This window comes from Caloenas nicobarica, chromosome 2 (genome assembly GCF_036013445.1).
Source record: "Caloenas nicobarica isolate bCalNic1 chromosome 2, bCalNic1.hap1, whole genome shotgun sequence".
In the NCBI taxonomy this organism is placed as follows: Eukaryota; Metazoa; Chordata; class Aves; order Columbiformes; family Columbidae; genus Caloenas; species Caloenas nicobarica.
Genome location: NC_088246.1, coordinates 115115255 through 115132012, shown reverse-complemented (window position 1 = coordinate 115132012; position 16758 = coordinate 115115255). Strand labels below are relative to the sequence as shown.

At 35.6% G+C, this 16758-nt stretch overlaps 1 protein-coding gene across 4 annotated transcripts in view; it reads left to right on the top strand.

The window, feature by feature from the left end:
- Nucleotides 1–16758, top strand: part of ROCK1 (Rho associated coiled-coil containing protein kinase 1) — an 88548-nt gene that overhangs the window by 26363 nt on the left and 45427 nt on the right. For all 4 annotated transcript variants that reach the window (XR_010605767.1, XM_065628347.1, XM_065628346.1 and 1 more), the window contains exons 2-6: nucleotides 6784–6865; nucleotides 10570–10670; nucleotides 11492–11629; nucleotides 12820–12995; nucleotides 15840–15924. Coding sequence is in view for 3 of the 4 variants with exons in the window: in XM_065628347.1 (XP_065484419.1) it covers nucleotides 6784–6865; nucleotides 10570–10670; nucleotides 11492–11629; nucleotides 12820–12995; nucleotides 15840–15924 (582 nt within the window). In the remaining variant the exon portion in view is untranslated. The remainder of the gene's footprint in view (nucleotides 1–6783; nucleotides 6866–10569; nucleotides 10671–11491; nucleotides 11630–12819; nucleotides 12996–15839; nucleotides 15925–16758) is intronic.

Sequence of the window (16758 nt, the reverse complement as noted above, 5' to 3'; positions counted from 1 at the left end):
TTTGTAGCCCTCTTCTGGACACTCTCCAGTAGCTTTATATCCTTTTTATCCTGTGGTGCCCAGAACTGCACACAGTGCTACAGGTGAGGCCGCACCAGTGCAGAGCAGAGCGGGACAATCACCTCCCTCACCCGGCTGGCAATGCTGTGCTGGATGCACCCAGGACACGGTTGGCCCTCTTGGCTGCCAGGGCACACTATTGGCTCATGTTCAACTTGCCATCGACCAGAACCCCCAGATCCCTCTCTGCAGAGCTGCTCTCCAGCATCTCGTTATGTCATAATCAAATGTATGTGAAGTAAAAATTCAAAATACAAAGATGCTATAAGACCATAATAATGTAGATTATATACTGTTTTTTTGACTTTATATCACTCATGGGTCCCGAGATACGTTCTTCTGAATTGAAGTACTTAATGCAGTATATTTTGAAATATCCCAACAGTAGATTTTGCTATAAAATTGCGTTAATATTAATTCATACATCTGAATAAAACCAGCATAACATAACTATAGTGAGTTTTGAGAATAAAGAATGTAGTTATAGAGTAAGGCAGTCCAGTATAGTTATTAAAACTTTGGCAATAGCTTTTAGACCAAAATGTGGGAAAAATCCCAATTAATATGAAACTGCATAAGTCACACAGAAGAAAACCAATACATTTTAGAGGAATCTAATGAAAAAATAGCATAACAGCCTAAGAAATTAAATGCTAATAGACTGTGTAGTTAGTATGTATGTTAATCACAGAATGGTTGGGGTTGGAAGGGACCTCTGGAGATCATCTATTCCAACCCACCTGCTAAAGCAGGTTCACCTAGACCAGATCACACAGGAATGTGTCCAGGCGGGTTTTGAATGTCTCCAGAGAAGGAGACTCCACAGCCTCTCTGGGCAGCCTGTTCCAGTGCTCTGGCACCCTCAAAGTAGAGAAGTCTCTCTTCATATTCAAATGAAACTTGTGTTTCAGTCTGTGCCTGTTGCCCCTCATCGTATCGCTGGGTACCATGGAAAAGAGACGGTTCCCATCCTCTTGACACCCATAGTGATAACTTTTATGTTATTGCATTCTACATTTTTAGAAAAACTGAAGGGAAAGTAAAGGAAAAGGCTGTTGGAGAAATCTTTCTGCACATTTCTTCATGAAGAAGCTTAGAGGAGTTTCCATACTGGAATCTGTCTTTACAGTGTTCATGCTGGAGGTTCTCTCTCAAGCTAAAGTGCTAATAGAAAAGTTTTTTTTGAAAACTGACACAAGCAGTAAGATTGCCGAAATGCTGAGACTGCTTGATATAATAATTATCAATCTTTTTTGTACCTGTTTGTGTTTCATTAAGGCATGTAAGCTTATGTATAACCTTAGTGTTTATCTACATCAGTGATTAAAACTGTTTTGACAGCAGTAGTAAGGAAGTTGGTAAACATACAGCATTTTGTATTATTTTTTTCTATCAAACTAAAAACTATTGTGGATAATGCAGGAGCCCCCACCCCAGTGGCAGAACAAGTGAGCCTGTAGGTGTTACGATGGGGAAGGGCTAACTCATGTATTTTGGAGGAAAGTCATGCTTTGCAAACCTAGTGAAACTCCTCCAAGTAATTTCTGAGTATGACGATAACAAAAAGTTTTTGATGAGGCTCTTATTTAAGCTTTTTATCAGAACTAAGCACTTTGGGCTAGGCTTGTTTTGTGGATGGATGGATGAATGAATGGAGAGCTGGTGATCAGTTTATTCAAAATAGAGAGAGCAGTATAGAATCTAAGTGGTCTGTGCTATTTCACAGTCATAAGTGATCTAAAAATGATGAATAACAATTAATTAATTATGATGGAATAGTAAAAATGAAAGCTATAGCAAATCACAGAAGACATTAATATTCAGTGATGCCTGGGTGATTAAAAGTGGTAGGTGAAATTCAGCATTGATTAATGTTGAGTGAGTGCATGGGAGAAAAACCTCTCATCCTTATGTACTTCTGTTGTTGAATGTTGAACTAGCTTTGATTTATAGTACCTAGTTTTGTGAAATATCAATGTCATACACAGTGACCATAAAAATTAAGAAGATATTTCAGTTAATAACTTAAAATTTAATGAAGAACAGAACAGGAAACATTGTACTGCTTTGTGTGCTTATGGTGCACTCACATCTTAAATACTATATGCAGTTTTCACCTTGATTCAAAAACTATGTTGGAGAAATAAAAAAGCAGTGGGGAGTGGTGGTGGTGGGAATTGCATAGCTTTTGTACAAGGATAGTTGAAAGAGAGATGACCAAGGGAGAAATGATAGAAGTGCGTAAAGCTGTGTCTTGTGGCAGGTGGGTAAAGAGTCGTTGCTTTGAAGAATGGCAAGCTCAGCATGAGGTACACTTCAATGTGGCCTGTAGGCGGTGGAATTCATGTCTATATGATGCTGTAAACGCAAGAGATTAAAACAGGTACTGAAAGTGTTTAGACAAAATCACTGAAGAAAATTCTGTCTAGAGCAGTTAAGTATGTCAGTGCCATTTCTGGCTCACAAATACACCAGAGAAGTACTACCATATGCTGGGCTTTTTCTTATCTTCTTTTCTAGACACCCTTATCATAGTCTCCAGAGGCAGCATATGAGTCCACGCTGACCTTTGGTTTCGCTCCATATATCCATCCTTTTGAAACTTCTCAGTGTGGCATAGTAATGAACAAAACCAAACCAAGAGAATATGTGGAAATGTTGATTTTGTATGGAAGAACTCTCTGCACATTGTAATGGCTCACTAGTATGCCTTGGTTTAATTTCAGGATAAAATGAGGTGTTTTAAATTAATCTATTTACAAAACTCTTGAGTTTCACTAAACAAGTGTGATACAGAAAAGACTGTATCAGGCCATAAAACTGTTTTAGTCAAGGACATTAGAAAGGAAGATTTTTCTACTGTTCTTTTTTAATCACCTCTGAAATACTGTTACTGTGTTAGATGTAAGTGCAAGTCATATGTTTGCTTTTACAAACTGATTTATTTTAGTAATCTAATTTAACTATTAACATAAAAGGAAAGTGTCTGTGTAGACCTCAAAGCTAAACTGGATAATTGCTCTGCAATGACAGAATAAGGTATAATTTTGCATTAGCTGAAAATACCTCTAAGCTACAATGTGTATTTTTAAGACACAGAGGATGTGCTGTATTTAAAGAAGATACATACTAAAAATATATTGAACCCATCCAAATGGGGAAAAATCCATCATGAGACCTTCTTATTTTAATAAAACATTATTAAACTATTGGATGTATGGTTACCTATTATAATAACATCTTAGTATCCTTTTTCTTTAAGAGGAGGAGGTTATGGCTATTACAAGTCTTGAAGTAAAGATGTTCCTTCCTTTCTGTATTAGGAAAAATGTCAGCATATTGATAGACTGAGTAGGACTGAAACAAGAAAGCTGACAGATGAGTTATCTCTGCAACCATCAGCAATGTCTCCTTTCGTTTGGCCTTTACCCTTTTTCTCTTAACCATTATTGCTAAAACTCTATAGTATATTCCCATCTCTGTGACCTGCACCATTTTGAGCTGGCATTGCATCCTCGCTGTTGAGCTTGTGTGCTCCTCCCCCATTTGTTAATCAGTGATACCACGTAAAATAGCCGTGCTTCTGTGTTTCCCTTTGTACTGGGACAGCTTGTAACATTCACAAGTTCTTCTGGTTTAGTTAATGTGAGTGAAATAAAAGTCTATTCCATGTTTTACATTATACACTAGACATTCCAAATATTTTACTTCCATTATTCACAATTCTCTAAAATTACCTTAAGCTTAGTCTTGTATTTGCAATCCACCATTAAAATAATGCGATGTTTTGGGGGTTTTTTGTTGTTTGTTTTTTGTTTGGTTGGTTGGTTGTTTTTTTGTTTCTTTGTGGGTTTTTTTGTTGTTTGGTTGTTTTTCTTTGAGAAACATAACTTCAGTTGAAGAAATTCATGATTTTGAGAGTTAAGGGTTTACGATTTTCTTAATTATTATAGGGGCACTGCCATACCCCTACCTTTTTTTAAATGAAAATTTTGAACCAGGATAGTTTCTTCTCTGGATACTGTAGGAAAGGGGAGCTGATTTTTGAAGAGCCTTTTAAATAAGCAGCTCTTGGCATGCAGCTTCCTTAGATGTTGTTTGCATGATTTTGAAGTGTAATTTGAATGTGCGATCAGTAGCTTGAATCTGTATTTCAAAGTTTTTTTAAAGTGTTTTCCTTGAAAGAGTCCATATCTAAAATCTGAAAGGCAATGTTTTTGTGATGAATTCTGAATTAAATAGTATTGAAATTCGCTTTTGCCTGTGAAAAGTGTACTATTTTTCATCTTTATTTTAGAGCTTTTGTAAAGAAACGCACCAAAATACCGAGCATGCCTGACAAACCAATGCAACTGCGACACTTTCTGTACTTTTTTCTGTGTAGGCTTATATATTGATGTTAAAAAAGAATAAATATTTCCATTTGTCTGATGTTGTTGTATTCAGTGTTTAAGATCTCCCCTCCTCTAGAGCGAGACTGAATTTTAACTTTTGAAACAAACCGTGAAATAAAGCAGGTGATCTTACTGCCCCAGAGCAAACCAGCATTTTGAGAATTTTGTTATGCTTCTGCTTGATGTGTGGAAAAGTTTTGTGTTTGCTGTGACCCTGGGCAAATAGATTGACTCAACAGATTTGAAGGCTTATGGGCAGAGAGGACCCCAAACTTTGGCAATTCATCACCATCACTCATCTGCTTTTGAAAATCCCGGGATGTGACCTAGCAGCCTTGTAGATGTTCTTTGCCTACTGCTTCTCATGGCATGGGGCTTGATGCATAGAGCTACTGGTATACTTTGTACTGCTATACAAGCAGTTATCATGCTTTCTCTGTTTAATTTACCAAATAATTGAAATTCTTTAGTGGATTTCCTGGATATTTACTATGTATCTTTGGTAAAGGTGTCTTCTGCTAGGTTACAGAGTATTTCTTGCTAAGTTGCACTCAGCCTGCATAGCTTTATTTCTGCATCAGTCTCAAGTCCAAGTTGTTGTTCGCCTCTTACTCTCTTATTTATTTTACTGACCATTAAATGTTTTTTCATTGCCATTTGATTTCCTTTTTCATCATCAGTTTAAGTCAAAAAGATGATCCTTTAATGCATTCAAGATGCAAAACCTGACTTTTATTTAAAATACTATGAAAATATTGTGATGTTTTTCTCGATTCTTATAATTTTCTTCATAACATTTCTTAGTTCAAACTAAGCCACTGTATGGAGAGGTAACTTCAAACAGGAATGTTTTAATGAAATTAACAAATGTAATAACATCCAGCCTTTAAAGGAATTCTCATTATCCTTGTAGTTTTATTTCTTTACATCTGTTTTCAAATTCTAACATGATTCTACTGCTTATTCTCATTATATCTGAAGTAAATAATTTCTATCTCACACATTTCAAAAGTGAGGACTGCAAGAATATAAATGATTCTGATTTTGATAGCACTTGATTTTTTTAATAGCTTAAAATCTCATATAGAGTGAGGGGAAAAATAGGTTTTAATTTGAAGTGAGGGATCAAAGTCTAATTTTTAAATTTAGATTGTGTTCTCTAATACATATTCGTGAAAAATAAGCTTTAAAAAAACTTATACTCTAGCTTTTCTTCGAGCATAGTTACTTGATGGGTGTAGCAGTCACACACTTGATGTATCAGGTTTCAATCCTGTATTGCATAATTTTATAAAAGCTGAAAGCAGTCTAATTAGGTCTGAACTGATCAGATCAAAGATATGCGTAGCCTAATATCTCTCTCCCAGCAGGTAGGAATTGGACAAGTAAATAGCAGTATTTCCCTAGCATGCTGTGTTAACATCAATCCATTTCTGTTTTATGACATTCCTCTCTATGTAGTTGCCACTTAAACATTACCTAGTTGAGAAAGAAGACCAGCTAACTCTGAGTCTTCGTGATGTAATTCCCTAGAATACTTGATTGTTTTTCATTAGATACCATGTCTCTGGTTTTCAACCAAAATATCTTGTTTAGTTTTTCTTTGAGAAGATGCAATCCATTGAAGGATCATGTATACCTGTTGTAAAATTTAGACGAACTTTACGTCAGGAAGTTTATGGCACTTAACAAGACTTTAAAACTAATATCTTCTTAGTTACTGTTTTATTTTTCTGTTGGTTTTTTTGTGTTTTGTTTTGGTTTTGTTTGTAGAGGTATGTTCTGTTGTAGTAATGCCAGATGGGCTTGTGGCTCTTCGTTTCTAGATTTAAGTTAGAATGCATAAAGCCAATATACTGTTCATGAAAATTCCCTTTGAATGCAATGAATAAAAAGTGGGTGTTCACTGCTATTGGAATTAAGTTACCATCATTGTCCTGTTTGCAAGTTGCCACAGAATGTTCAGGTGCCTACTGGGTAAGATGTTGTGACTTTTTAACATTGATGAGCTTCATTAGAATTTCTGTTTGTTGTTTTGGAAAAAAATTGTTGGTTTTTTTCATGTAAATGTGCAGCCAATTAAGGTAATTAATAATTTATAGAAGAATATTTGTTTGGAGGTGGATAGAAATTAGGTTTTGAAGAATTCAATGGAAATGGAGCAGTAATAGCTGTTTCATGTAACTGCTGAGTCATTAAGTAAATGGGAATTATTTTGTTTGTATAGAAAATAGATAGGGATAACTGTTTTTATCTTGTCACTTTAATTAGCAGCATGTGTAATTATTTTTCCAAAGACTTAATTTTGCCTTTTTTTTTTTTCCCCCAGGATGGATTAGATGCTTTGGTATATGACTTGGATTTTCCTGCCTTAAGAAAAAACAAAAACATTGACAACTTCTTAAACAGGTGTAAGTATTTAATGTTTCAGTTACTAAATAACAAAAGACTATAAATACCAGCAAAAATAAAAAATAAAAGCAGTTCTAGCTATTTGAAAGGCAACTAAGGATTTGGGGTGCATTAAGTTTTTGGGTGCAAGTTGTTTTAAGAGTCTGATAATTTATTTATTTCCCAGTGAGAACTGACAGCTACCTGTGCAAATCTAACCCCCAGCAGTTGAATGTCCAAGTTTGTTGCCTCTGTAAATGGCATTGTTTTCAGTGGCACAAAGCCTTTTAAAAGAAAGGCCTGTTATCTTTGTCCTTGGCAACCCTTTGGATTCCCATAATTTGCTTTGTGATTTTATGTACTAATATATCGTAAGCAATTAATGGTTAAATGACACAACATGTATACAGTGTCAAGAAATCATATTAAAAATTTGTTCACTGACAGACTAGAGCATGTGTTGTGTAGACTTCTTTTTTTAGTATAAAAGGTCTCTTTTCATTATCCCATGAAATTCTTGTACTGCATAGCTGCTGTATTTATTTGTGCATGCAGCTGATGTGTGTGCAGAATTCCTCTCTGCATTTACTTCGTATTTTTCCATTATCAGATTTCCTGCACATTCTACTTTGTAATAACATTTTAAATTAATAAAGCTGATTTATTTTTTATAGGGGTCATAGTTCCATAATTTTCATAATTAAAAAAACCTGCAAAACCAAAAAGACATTTGAGTTAAATCTTTTCTACAGGCTGCCAAATTGAAAAATTCTGGAAATCGTGGCAGAGATGTTTGCTGATTTGAGACTTGTTTCTGCCTGTGGACTGAAAGAGCAAGCCTTGAAATTAAAATCACATTACTGGATTTTTACAGGCTTAAGCATCTCAATTAAATGTTGTAATAAATGGCTTTTGTAGCAAATATAAAGTAATTTGACTAAAGTAATTTTTATCTTTGCTTCATTGAAATTTATGTTTTTGTTTCTGTTTCCAAGGTGTTTTCAAATAGTTTACTTGGTGTAACTGTAAGCAATGATAGTGATTTTCTGGGGTTTACTTTATGTTATTCCCCATTTGTGGGAATACATGAGTCCGCTAGATCTAGTTGATGGCTCCCTTGCATGTAAACTGGTTGCTGAAAGGCCTAAGTTCAAATGTTCTGTTTAACTTTTCACAGTTCAAACTATATTTGATATTGTACACAGTGTTACATGCTTACTTCGTATGTTCAGTTATTTACAGAGAAGGTGTGGTGAAACTCTTAGAGAAAAGAGAAGCTGGATTAGGCAAAGGAAATACTCATTGCAACAGATAATTTGAATGTAATCTTTATGAATAGTGAAATCATTAGTGAGTCTCAAAGAGCTTCACTTTTGCATTTGGGGCTGTGAGTGGAGGAAAAGAAAACCTATGTTTACAGGCTGATGAATGATGAATATCTTTTAGGTATAAATTATATACTGTGTAAGATGTGACCTGAAGTAATAGGAAGGTGGAGAACAGACCATATTATTTCACTTCATACGGCCTTCAGAACGCAAATCTTGCTGTGTTTGCCGAAATATGAAAGCAAGCTCTGGATGTGCGAGTAGTGGCCTTAGAGGGAACTGTGAAGTCTAGTTTGTCGTGAATTTCTGATTAAAAAAAAATAGACCTGTAGGAACATTTTCATGTTTATTTTAGTTCTAATAGAAAACTGTTTAAGACATCTTTTAAAGTATTAATTGTCCAAACAGTTTGCACCATTATTCTCAAACTTTGAAATGAATTTCTAGATTGCAAATAAAATGGGAATTTGCTTCTTTTATGTTGTAGACTGATTGCCCTATTACATGCCCCCCCAACCCCCCTTTTTTTTTTTTGGTTTACACTGCAGATGTAGAACCCTATTCATTTTCTACCATACAGAATTAAAAGAATAAAGAAATCAATATTCGAGGCGGTTGAGAGCCCTACTTTGCAGCAGGGACTCAGTTTATTTCAAGACAGCATCTAAGCTTATAATCAAACTTGAGGGCAAGTTGGAGAATGTGATCTTTTGCCATGGGAGCTACCCCACCTGCTCATACAGAGTAAGCTGTGAGTGGGAGGTGAGGAACTGCCTATTTAAATATGCTGCAGCCTGATAAACCTTGTTTAACAGATCTTAGCATACGGAGGTCAAATTTCTAACACTGTTGTTACTGTAACATTGTCTGCAGATAATGCAGTGTTAGCATGTCTCTCAAGCAGTAAATTGCAATTTGCAACTGCTCACAAGCCCCGTTTACGTTATTTAAAAATCTTTAGTTTAGATTGCTCTTCAGATGTATTTTCCATAATTCTGTTTAGGACATAGGCGAGGCTTGCGATTGAAAACGGTTTAAAGCTTCCATATTGTGCCTAGTTTGCTTTTGCACCAACATCAAGATTTTTCATTCAGAAGTTGTGGACCTCTTGTTGTGAGATTACTAGGCAGTAAGTTAACAATGACTAGAAAATTGTCGTCATGAGAATTGCTGCATTTTAGTTCCATGCAGGCTTACTCATCGTCCACTGTAGGTCAGTTTTCACCAGGGCAAATAAGGCCATACATTATTTTTTAAAATCACTGAATATTTTGATCCTTGTGTGAAATAATTTGTTCAGAATTTGCAAGTTGAATATAATTTCTTGAAATCAGCTAGTTCTAAGCTGCATTGTAAAGCGATGGCTTTACATTAGACAGGAATGCCACAGAGTGTTTATTCAAACAAAGCTATGTTTGTTCCTGTTGCAGTAATAAAATCTTACTGAATTTTAAGTGTACATATGTTGCTTTTGTTTTAGATAATGGCTAGTGTACATAGAAATCTAATGGCAATTTTCCGTTGTCTGCCTAATTGTTTTTTTGGGTTTTTTTAAATATGAACTTAAAAAAATGACATTTCTCCTCTTTTCTCTTCCCCTGTCCTTACTTCTTCCTAAACTTGGCTTTTAGGCCTAGAATATTATTTTTGAAAAGAAAATCTCGTTGCATAATTTATTTTGTTAGAAGCATATCTGTTTTAGTAGATGTTCCTTGCTTTTAGAAATACTGAAGCATGAAGCTTTTCCATGTAATCTCATGCCAGTGTTGACCTACATGGATTAAAATAGACTGTTTTAATCTTTGACCAAATTTGGAATTAGAATATCTGCCCACTGGGAGTTTGTAAATTATTGTAGTTTATAGAATGACAGGTTTATATAAACAATTGCAATGATTCCCACTGCATGTTTTAAATTAAAATCTACTTTTTTTGAGTATTAGAAATAATAAAAGTGCAGAAAAGTGATTTTTTTTAAAATAGTTTCTTTGAGTGTCTTGTATTTGCACTTAATGATATTTTCTCAGATGTGTTGCATATTTATCCAGAAATAATCTTTTTTTATACTGACCAGCTTATGAGCAAGATCATGCTGGATATGAAATTTTTGCATGGCTTTTTTTTGCAGGTAATTATTTTAAAAGAAACTCCCAAATTAAGTCTGGCGATTTGATTGTACAGTAGAGTCATTGCATTACGTTTATGTCAGGTTTTGGTTGCCATAGTAGTGAGAATGAGGTCATGCATTCTGCAGAGAGGCTTCCAATAGGAAGCTGGGTACACAAGGAAGTCCTCTCTTTAAGCAGCCATCTTCTAATAACTATGAAAAATTGAAATGAGATGAATGGGTTTAGTTAAATTGATGATATATGAAATGTGAATTTTCTTTTATGTAGATAAAGACACAGTAAATAAAATGAGGGATCTGCGCATGAAAGCTGAAGATTATGAAGTGGTGAAGGTGATCGGTAGAGGGGCATTTGGGGAGGTTCAGTTGGTAAGTTGTGTTTCTGTTTGTACGTTTGAATGTATTCTCTAGTATTTGCTCATGCGTCTGTTTCTGAATACAGTGTTCAGAAGATGTAGTCTTATAATATTATAGCCTTTAGCTCAGTGGAATTTTATTTCTTTTTATCCCATGGAAATGTTTTTGAGGATCTCATGTTTCAGTACTCTCAGAGTACACAAGTACTTGTTTTGCATTATAGTTGTGCTTCTCTATGAAAATAAAAGGGAATGTGTATTCCTCATAATCAAGAAAATGAGCCTTTGCCACTGTATACATGGACGCTTGAACAAATCTTCAGGACTATGAAAATTTCTGCCAGTTCAGGGATTACGTCAGATTTTTGTGGACATAGTTCTCACAAATGAAAGATGTTGTGTGTTGTTTGTAACAAACTGGCAACCAGGCTTGTTCATTCTGCTTTATTGATTTGAGAACTGGTGGGAGAAACTGGAAATATGGCAGCAAGTATACGTGTCTGCTAATGAACTCTGGAAAATGCTCATAGTTTTAACAGGTGCCGATATTTGTCCTTTTAAAAACACATACCTACAAATTGCAAAGCGACTGTTATGCCTATGCACTTCTATGTTGACTAGTTCTAGCAAGTATTTTAAGAGCAATACATATTTTGTCAGATAACGGAATGTAATTATTCTGTAGACCTACAATATATAATTCTTTATAAAAATGTGAAGGGTATTATAAAACTTGTTAAATGGTGAAGCATGAAAAGTAGTATATTCAGCCGTTTTCTTCATATGTTAATATGGCGAACTAATATGTTCTGTATGTCACATTTGTTTTCATAGGTAAGGCATAAATCCTCAAGGAGAGTGTATGCTATGAAGCTTCTGAGCAAATTTGAGATGATAAAAAGATCAGATTCTGCATTCTTCTGGGAAGAAAGGGATATTATGGCTTTTGCTAACAGTCCCTGGGTTGTTCAGGTATAATGATATTATTTTTAAAGTATTATCATTATCAAATAGTTCTGTTGCAACATTGCATGACTTGCAATTACATGTTTTCATTTGTAGCCTTTCAAAGTCCCTTCTTGGTTGTATTGGTCTGTTAGGGAAATACGTTATTAGGAATTCTGTACACAGCAAATAGCAGACATTGCATTTGCTTCAAAGCTGTATTTTGTCATAACATTTACAAGATAAGCTATTATGTTTATTAAAACACTTCGCCTGATATATATTGGTGAGCCTGCTCTGCAGTAATTCTTCGAGGCATCCAGCAAACAACAAAAGACATGCTTAAGACACAGCTTCTGTATATTCTAATTTCTGTGTGTATTTGACTGCAAATTATGCCCGCTCTGGTTATTTTTTCCTAATTTCAGTGTTATCTCTGACAGTTTTGGGGGGCACATTGCTGCCTTTGAATAAGGAGCATGCCTGAAGTAATCATCATGCATTGTGTGTGCACATGTTAACTTGTTCATTTAAACTATTCTTACCTTTAAGCCTGTAAGTTGTTTTGTTAGCTTAGCATTAAACAAAATCATTTAAGATTTACCTAGATTGAATAGGTAAATACATTACTATCTGTCTGGGACTACTTTTATGATTTTCAGGAAGTGTTAAGTTAGGAAACTTAAACCTGCTTGCACTACTCATGTCGAACAGAGCATTGACAACTGTAAGGCAAATGTTTATACTTAATTGTTTAAAATTTAGGCTCTCTTTCTAGACAATAAATTAATTGACAATAGAACAATAAATATCTAGTTACAATACAAAGAGAATTGGGAAGGTGTTTGCAATAAAGTAGTTCCCTGTTTACATATTTGTCAACTAGCATCTCCGTAAATAAGGAAGCAATTTGTCCTCTTAGGCAATGAGCATTCTTTGAAATTATCTCAAAATTTACTGCACCAAATTCACTAAATTTATAGCCAGGACTCTACTTCTTCCATTCCAATACAAAGGGACAGAAGATCTGGCTGATATTTACTCCAGAGATTGATTCCTTTTTAGGAGGTCTGCTGGATGATGCAAAGTTGCTGCAGTAGTTGTTGCAATTCTTTTATTCTATAAGTCAGTTTGCACAGAAATTCTTGATTTCCAACAAGCAAAAGATCAAAGATAATCAGAACATTCAGTTACTTGATTTTTGTTTATTTTTACAGTTATTTTATGCATTCCAAGATGACCGTTACCTTTACATGGTGATGGAATACATGCCTGGTGGAGACCTTGTGAATTTAATGAGCAACTACGATGTTCCGGAGAAATGGGCAAGATTTTATACTGCTGAAGTTGTACTTGCATTAGATGCAATTCACTCAATGGGTTTTATACACAGGTGAAAAACAAAAAAATGTTATTACATAGTCTTGTTTTATTCCTGGTGCTGCCAGAATGACTTCAGTAATGGTTTAAGCAGTTTTAGAATTTATGATGTTACTTCTTCATTATTTCATATGATGTTACTTCATCAATATTTCATAATTATTCCAACTTAAAACTTCAAAGAGTCTTATCATCAGAAACTACAAGTCTGAGGTGATACAGTCAAAGTCAAGGTTTTCAGCAGGGTGATGTTGCTCAGTTTGGGGGGTAATAACATTGTCTCACTGTACCAAGACATGCAAGAACTAAATTGGAATGAACATGTTGGCCCCAAAACGGTTCTTTTCTTTTCATGAGAAAAGTCTGGTTTAATAGCAGTAGTATCTGCTGTTAGGAATTATAAACTCTCTGCTCTGCATTTGGAGCCTCAGCTGGCATCAGTGACACATTAAAGAAGAATCTGTGAGCAATGTGAGGAATATCTCCCAGCCACATGTTTTCTTGTAAGGTGCAAGATGGAAAATTGAGGTGCAGAACAGAGGGACTTGGCTTAATTGACTTGGCTCTAAAGCGAAATGTAGTCACTTCTCCAATAGGCTGAGAAGTTTTCTGTTTGATATTTGACCTTGTATCTGCTGTTAGCTTTCATTTGTATTAACTAGGAGCAAAAGAATATATTTTTTCCAACAGGAAGAATTTGAGGAAGAAACAGTATATAAATTCTCAATTTGTATTTTGGCTGGAAGATCAATGTTAGCACATCAGATTTTGTAAAAAAGCAAAAGCAAAGCAAAACAAACTACTAATCATTGCTTGAGTAGGACCTAGAGCATCATTAATTATGTAGCTGTGCTACATCTAATGGATAAATTGTGTGGCTCAACAAATCCTTTGTACGTGTGTATTGCAAGTTTGGAAAGCAAGTATTAGAAGTTACCAGCAGCGAGGTTTTTTTTCCTGGAAATTTAGATTATTCTGACACCAGCAGATTTTTTAGAATTTGTTTTCCACTGGAGTTAGTCTGCTCAAATCTGAGGAATGGAAGGAAACTGATGAAAATGTGGGCCGACTGCTTAATGGATCGGCGACCTAGTGACAAAGGACATGGAAATGGCTGATGCTGCTGCCTTTGCCTCAGCCTTCATTGATGATGTCAGTTTCAGGCCTGTCAGGGCTGTGTGCCTAGTGGCACATCTTGGGAGAGTAAAGCATTACTGTGGCAGAGGAAGATCAAACCGAGTCCCCATTATGCAAACTGGACATAACGCACGTCCAGGGTACTAGGTGGGATGTACCAAGGGTCATGAGGAAGCTGGCCAGTATCCTTATGATACTGCTCTCTCTCACCTTTGAAAGGTTATGACAATTGGGAGATTCGTGATGATAAGAAAGAAGCAAATGGCACATCTGTCTTGCCCCGAGAAGGCCAAAGAGATGGGGAACAGCAGCCCAGTCTAAGGGTGGTCTTTGGGAATCTTACAAATTCTCAGGAAACTTGTTTCCAAGCATGTGGATGGGAAGGCGATTGGGAACAGCCTGCATGGTTTTACCAAGGATAAAGCATGTCTTACCAACCCAATCAGCATCTTTGTTGAGATGATGGGCGCCTCTGATGAGCACAGAGCAACACGTGTTGTTTGTCTTGACTTGAGCAAGTTTCTTCATGTAGCCAGATTGGAAAGATACGGTTTGAATAGGCAGAACAAAGGGTTGTGCTCAATAATACCATGTCCAGCCAACAGTTAGCTACCAGTGATTCCTCAGAGGTGCCAGCACTATGTTTTCATTCACAGCCTGAACAGTGTTCAGGTGAGACAGAAAGCTTCAGTCGTCAGCTGCCCAGTGGAGCTTTATAGAAAAAGGTGGAGCCAGACTTGGAGTTGCACACTGACAAGATTAAAGGCAATGAATGACACAAGTTGTAGCAAGGGAATATCTAGCTATTCATTAGGAAATATTTTTTTCACTATGAGGGTGGTTGAAGAGCAGAAAAGAATCCTAGAGAGGTTGTGGAATCTCCATCCTTAAAAAAATTCAGAACTTGACTGGATTTGACCCAGAGGAACCTAATGTAACTTTGATGTTGAATCTAGCTTTGTTAGCTGGACTTTGATTAGGGGTCCTACAAAAATTCCTACCAATCAAAATTATTCCGTGAGGATACTGATACATTTCCACTTCATTTCACAGTTATACCCAGAGTTTTCCTTTGAGGTCCCAGAAATGTACTTTCTCCTGAAATTCATGCTTTCTTGATAATTGTTTCCTACTATTATTCTGCTTCAGTATGCTAATCACGTTAAATGTGCTGAACTTTACCAGTTACTTTATGAAGACTTCTCGTCTATAACAGAAGTACTCTGTGGAAAAGGGCATAAGGCAATACTCCTTTTGAGCCACAGAAAATTATTTGTTCACATAAATGTAATTCTGAAAATGACATCCATTTGTTCCCTTAAAATACAAGTGGTACAGAGAAGAAGGTATGCTTTCAGTCTGAGATAGCCAGCTCAGAACCAGGATGGGGTTTTTTTCTGTAGCTGGATCCTAGCAGAGAGGTGCTTCAATGAGTGAGTGTTTTTTTGGAACTTGACATTCAAGATTGATGTCCAGATTTGTTAAATTTGGTGACTTAAGACTGTATTCCCACATCCATTATAATTTTTTTAAATGTTATAGTTCAGCAGTCTATCTGTTAGACATGATACTTGGAGAATGCAGAAAAAAAAGGAGGAAATAGTGGTGCTTTCATGTTGGTGTTTTTCCTTGCAATGTTGCATCTGAAAAATAGTTGACTTTTATTGTTTTCATAAGTTGATTTATTCACTTTTAAACAAATATATTTTTCTCCTTTCAGAGATGTGAAGCCTGATAATATGCTGCTAGATAAAGCTGGTCATTTGAAACTAGCAGATTTTGGTACTTGTATGAAGATGAACAAGGTAAACATGTTTTTAATTTTGCTTCTCTGTTTGTGAAAGGAAAACATACTTAAAAGTGAAAAGAAAATGTACTGAAAACTTTTTAGCTAGATGAGCCGAAAGTTTCAGTCCGTCCTCATTACTGTTCTTTGTGCATCCTGTTCAATGGCAATGTAGAATGCAGAACTGGTTCTTGAAGTAGGGACTGTATGAACTTCTATACTGTTTCCTGGGGAAACTTTCTAAAGTGAAGCCTTTGATTGTCTCTAGAACCTCTGGATTTTTTCTTTAAGTCTTTGGTTATCGAAAGCTAATGTGAAGAAGTGAGATTATTTTGATGTAGTGTGTCAGTAATGAAAGAGTCGAAAGCTGATGTACAAGTCTCTGAATCTCAGTTGTGCTTATTAGCCATATATTGGCATAGCAAAAGGGTAAATCTGAAGGAAACAGTAAAAGAATATAATAAGTTATTTATTTTTAAAAATATATCCTGAGGTCTTTAAAAAAATATATATTTTACAACAGTATTTCATGTACTGCGAAGCACTATTGTTCTCTGCACGAAACTCTGATCTGTTTGTGTCAGCCTGGACATATATATGAGGAAACGAACTGAAATACGTGGTGCTTAATAGAGTCTGTGTAATATGTACATTGTGTTCTCAACATATTTCAGAAGCTTTGAATAAATCACTGTGTTTAGCTGCTTTGCCATAAATAAAAGGCACCAGTAATAACCAAGTGCAGATTATGTGTACAAATTCAAGGAGTTGCTGCAAGTCACAAACAATCCACTTCAGTGGAATAGCTGACACAAAATTTGGCTTTATTTTGACTTAATACTGATTTATCCTT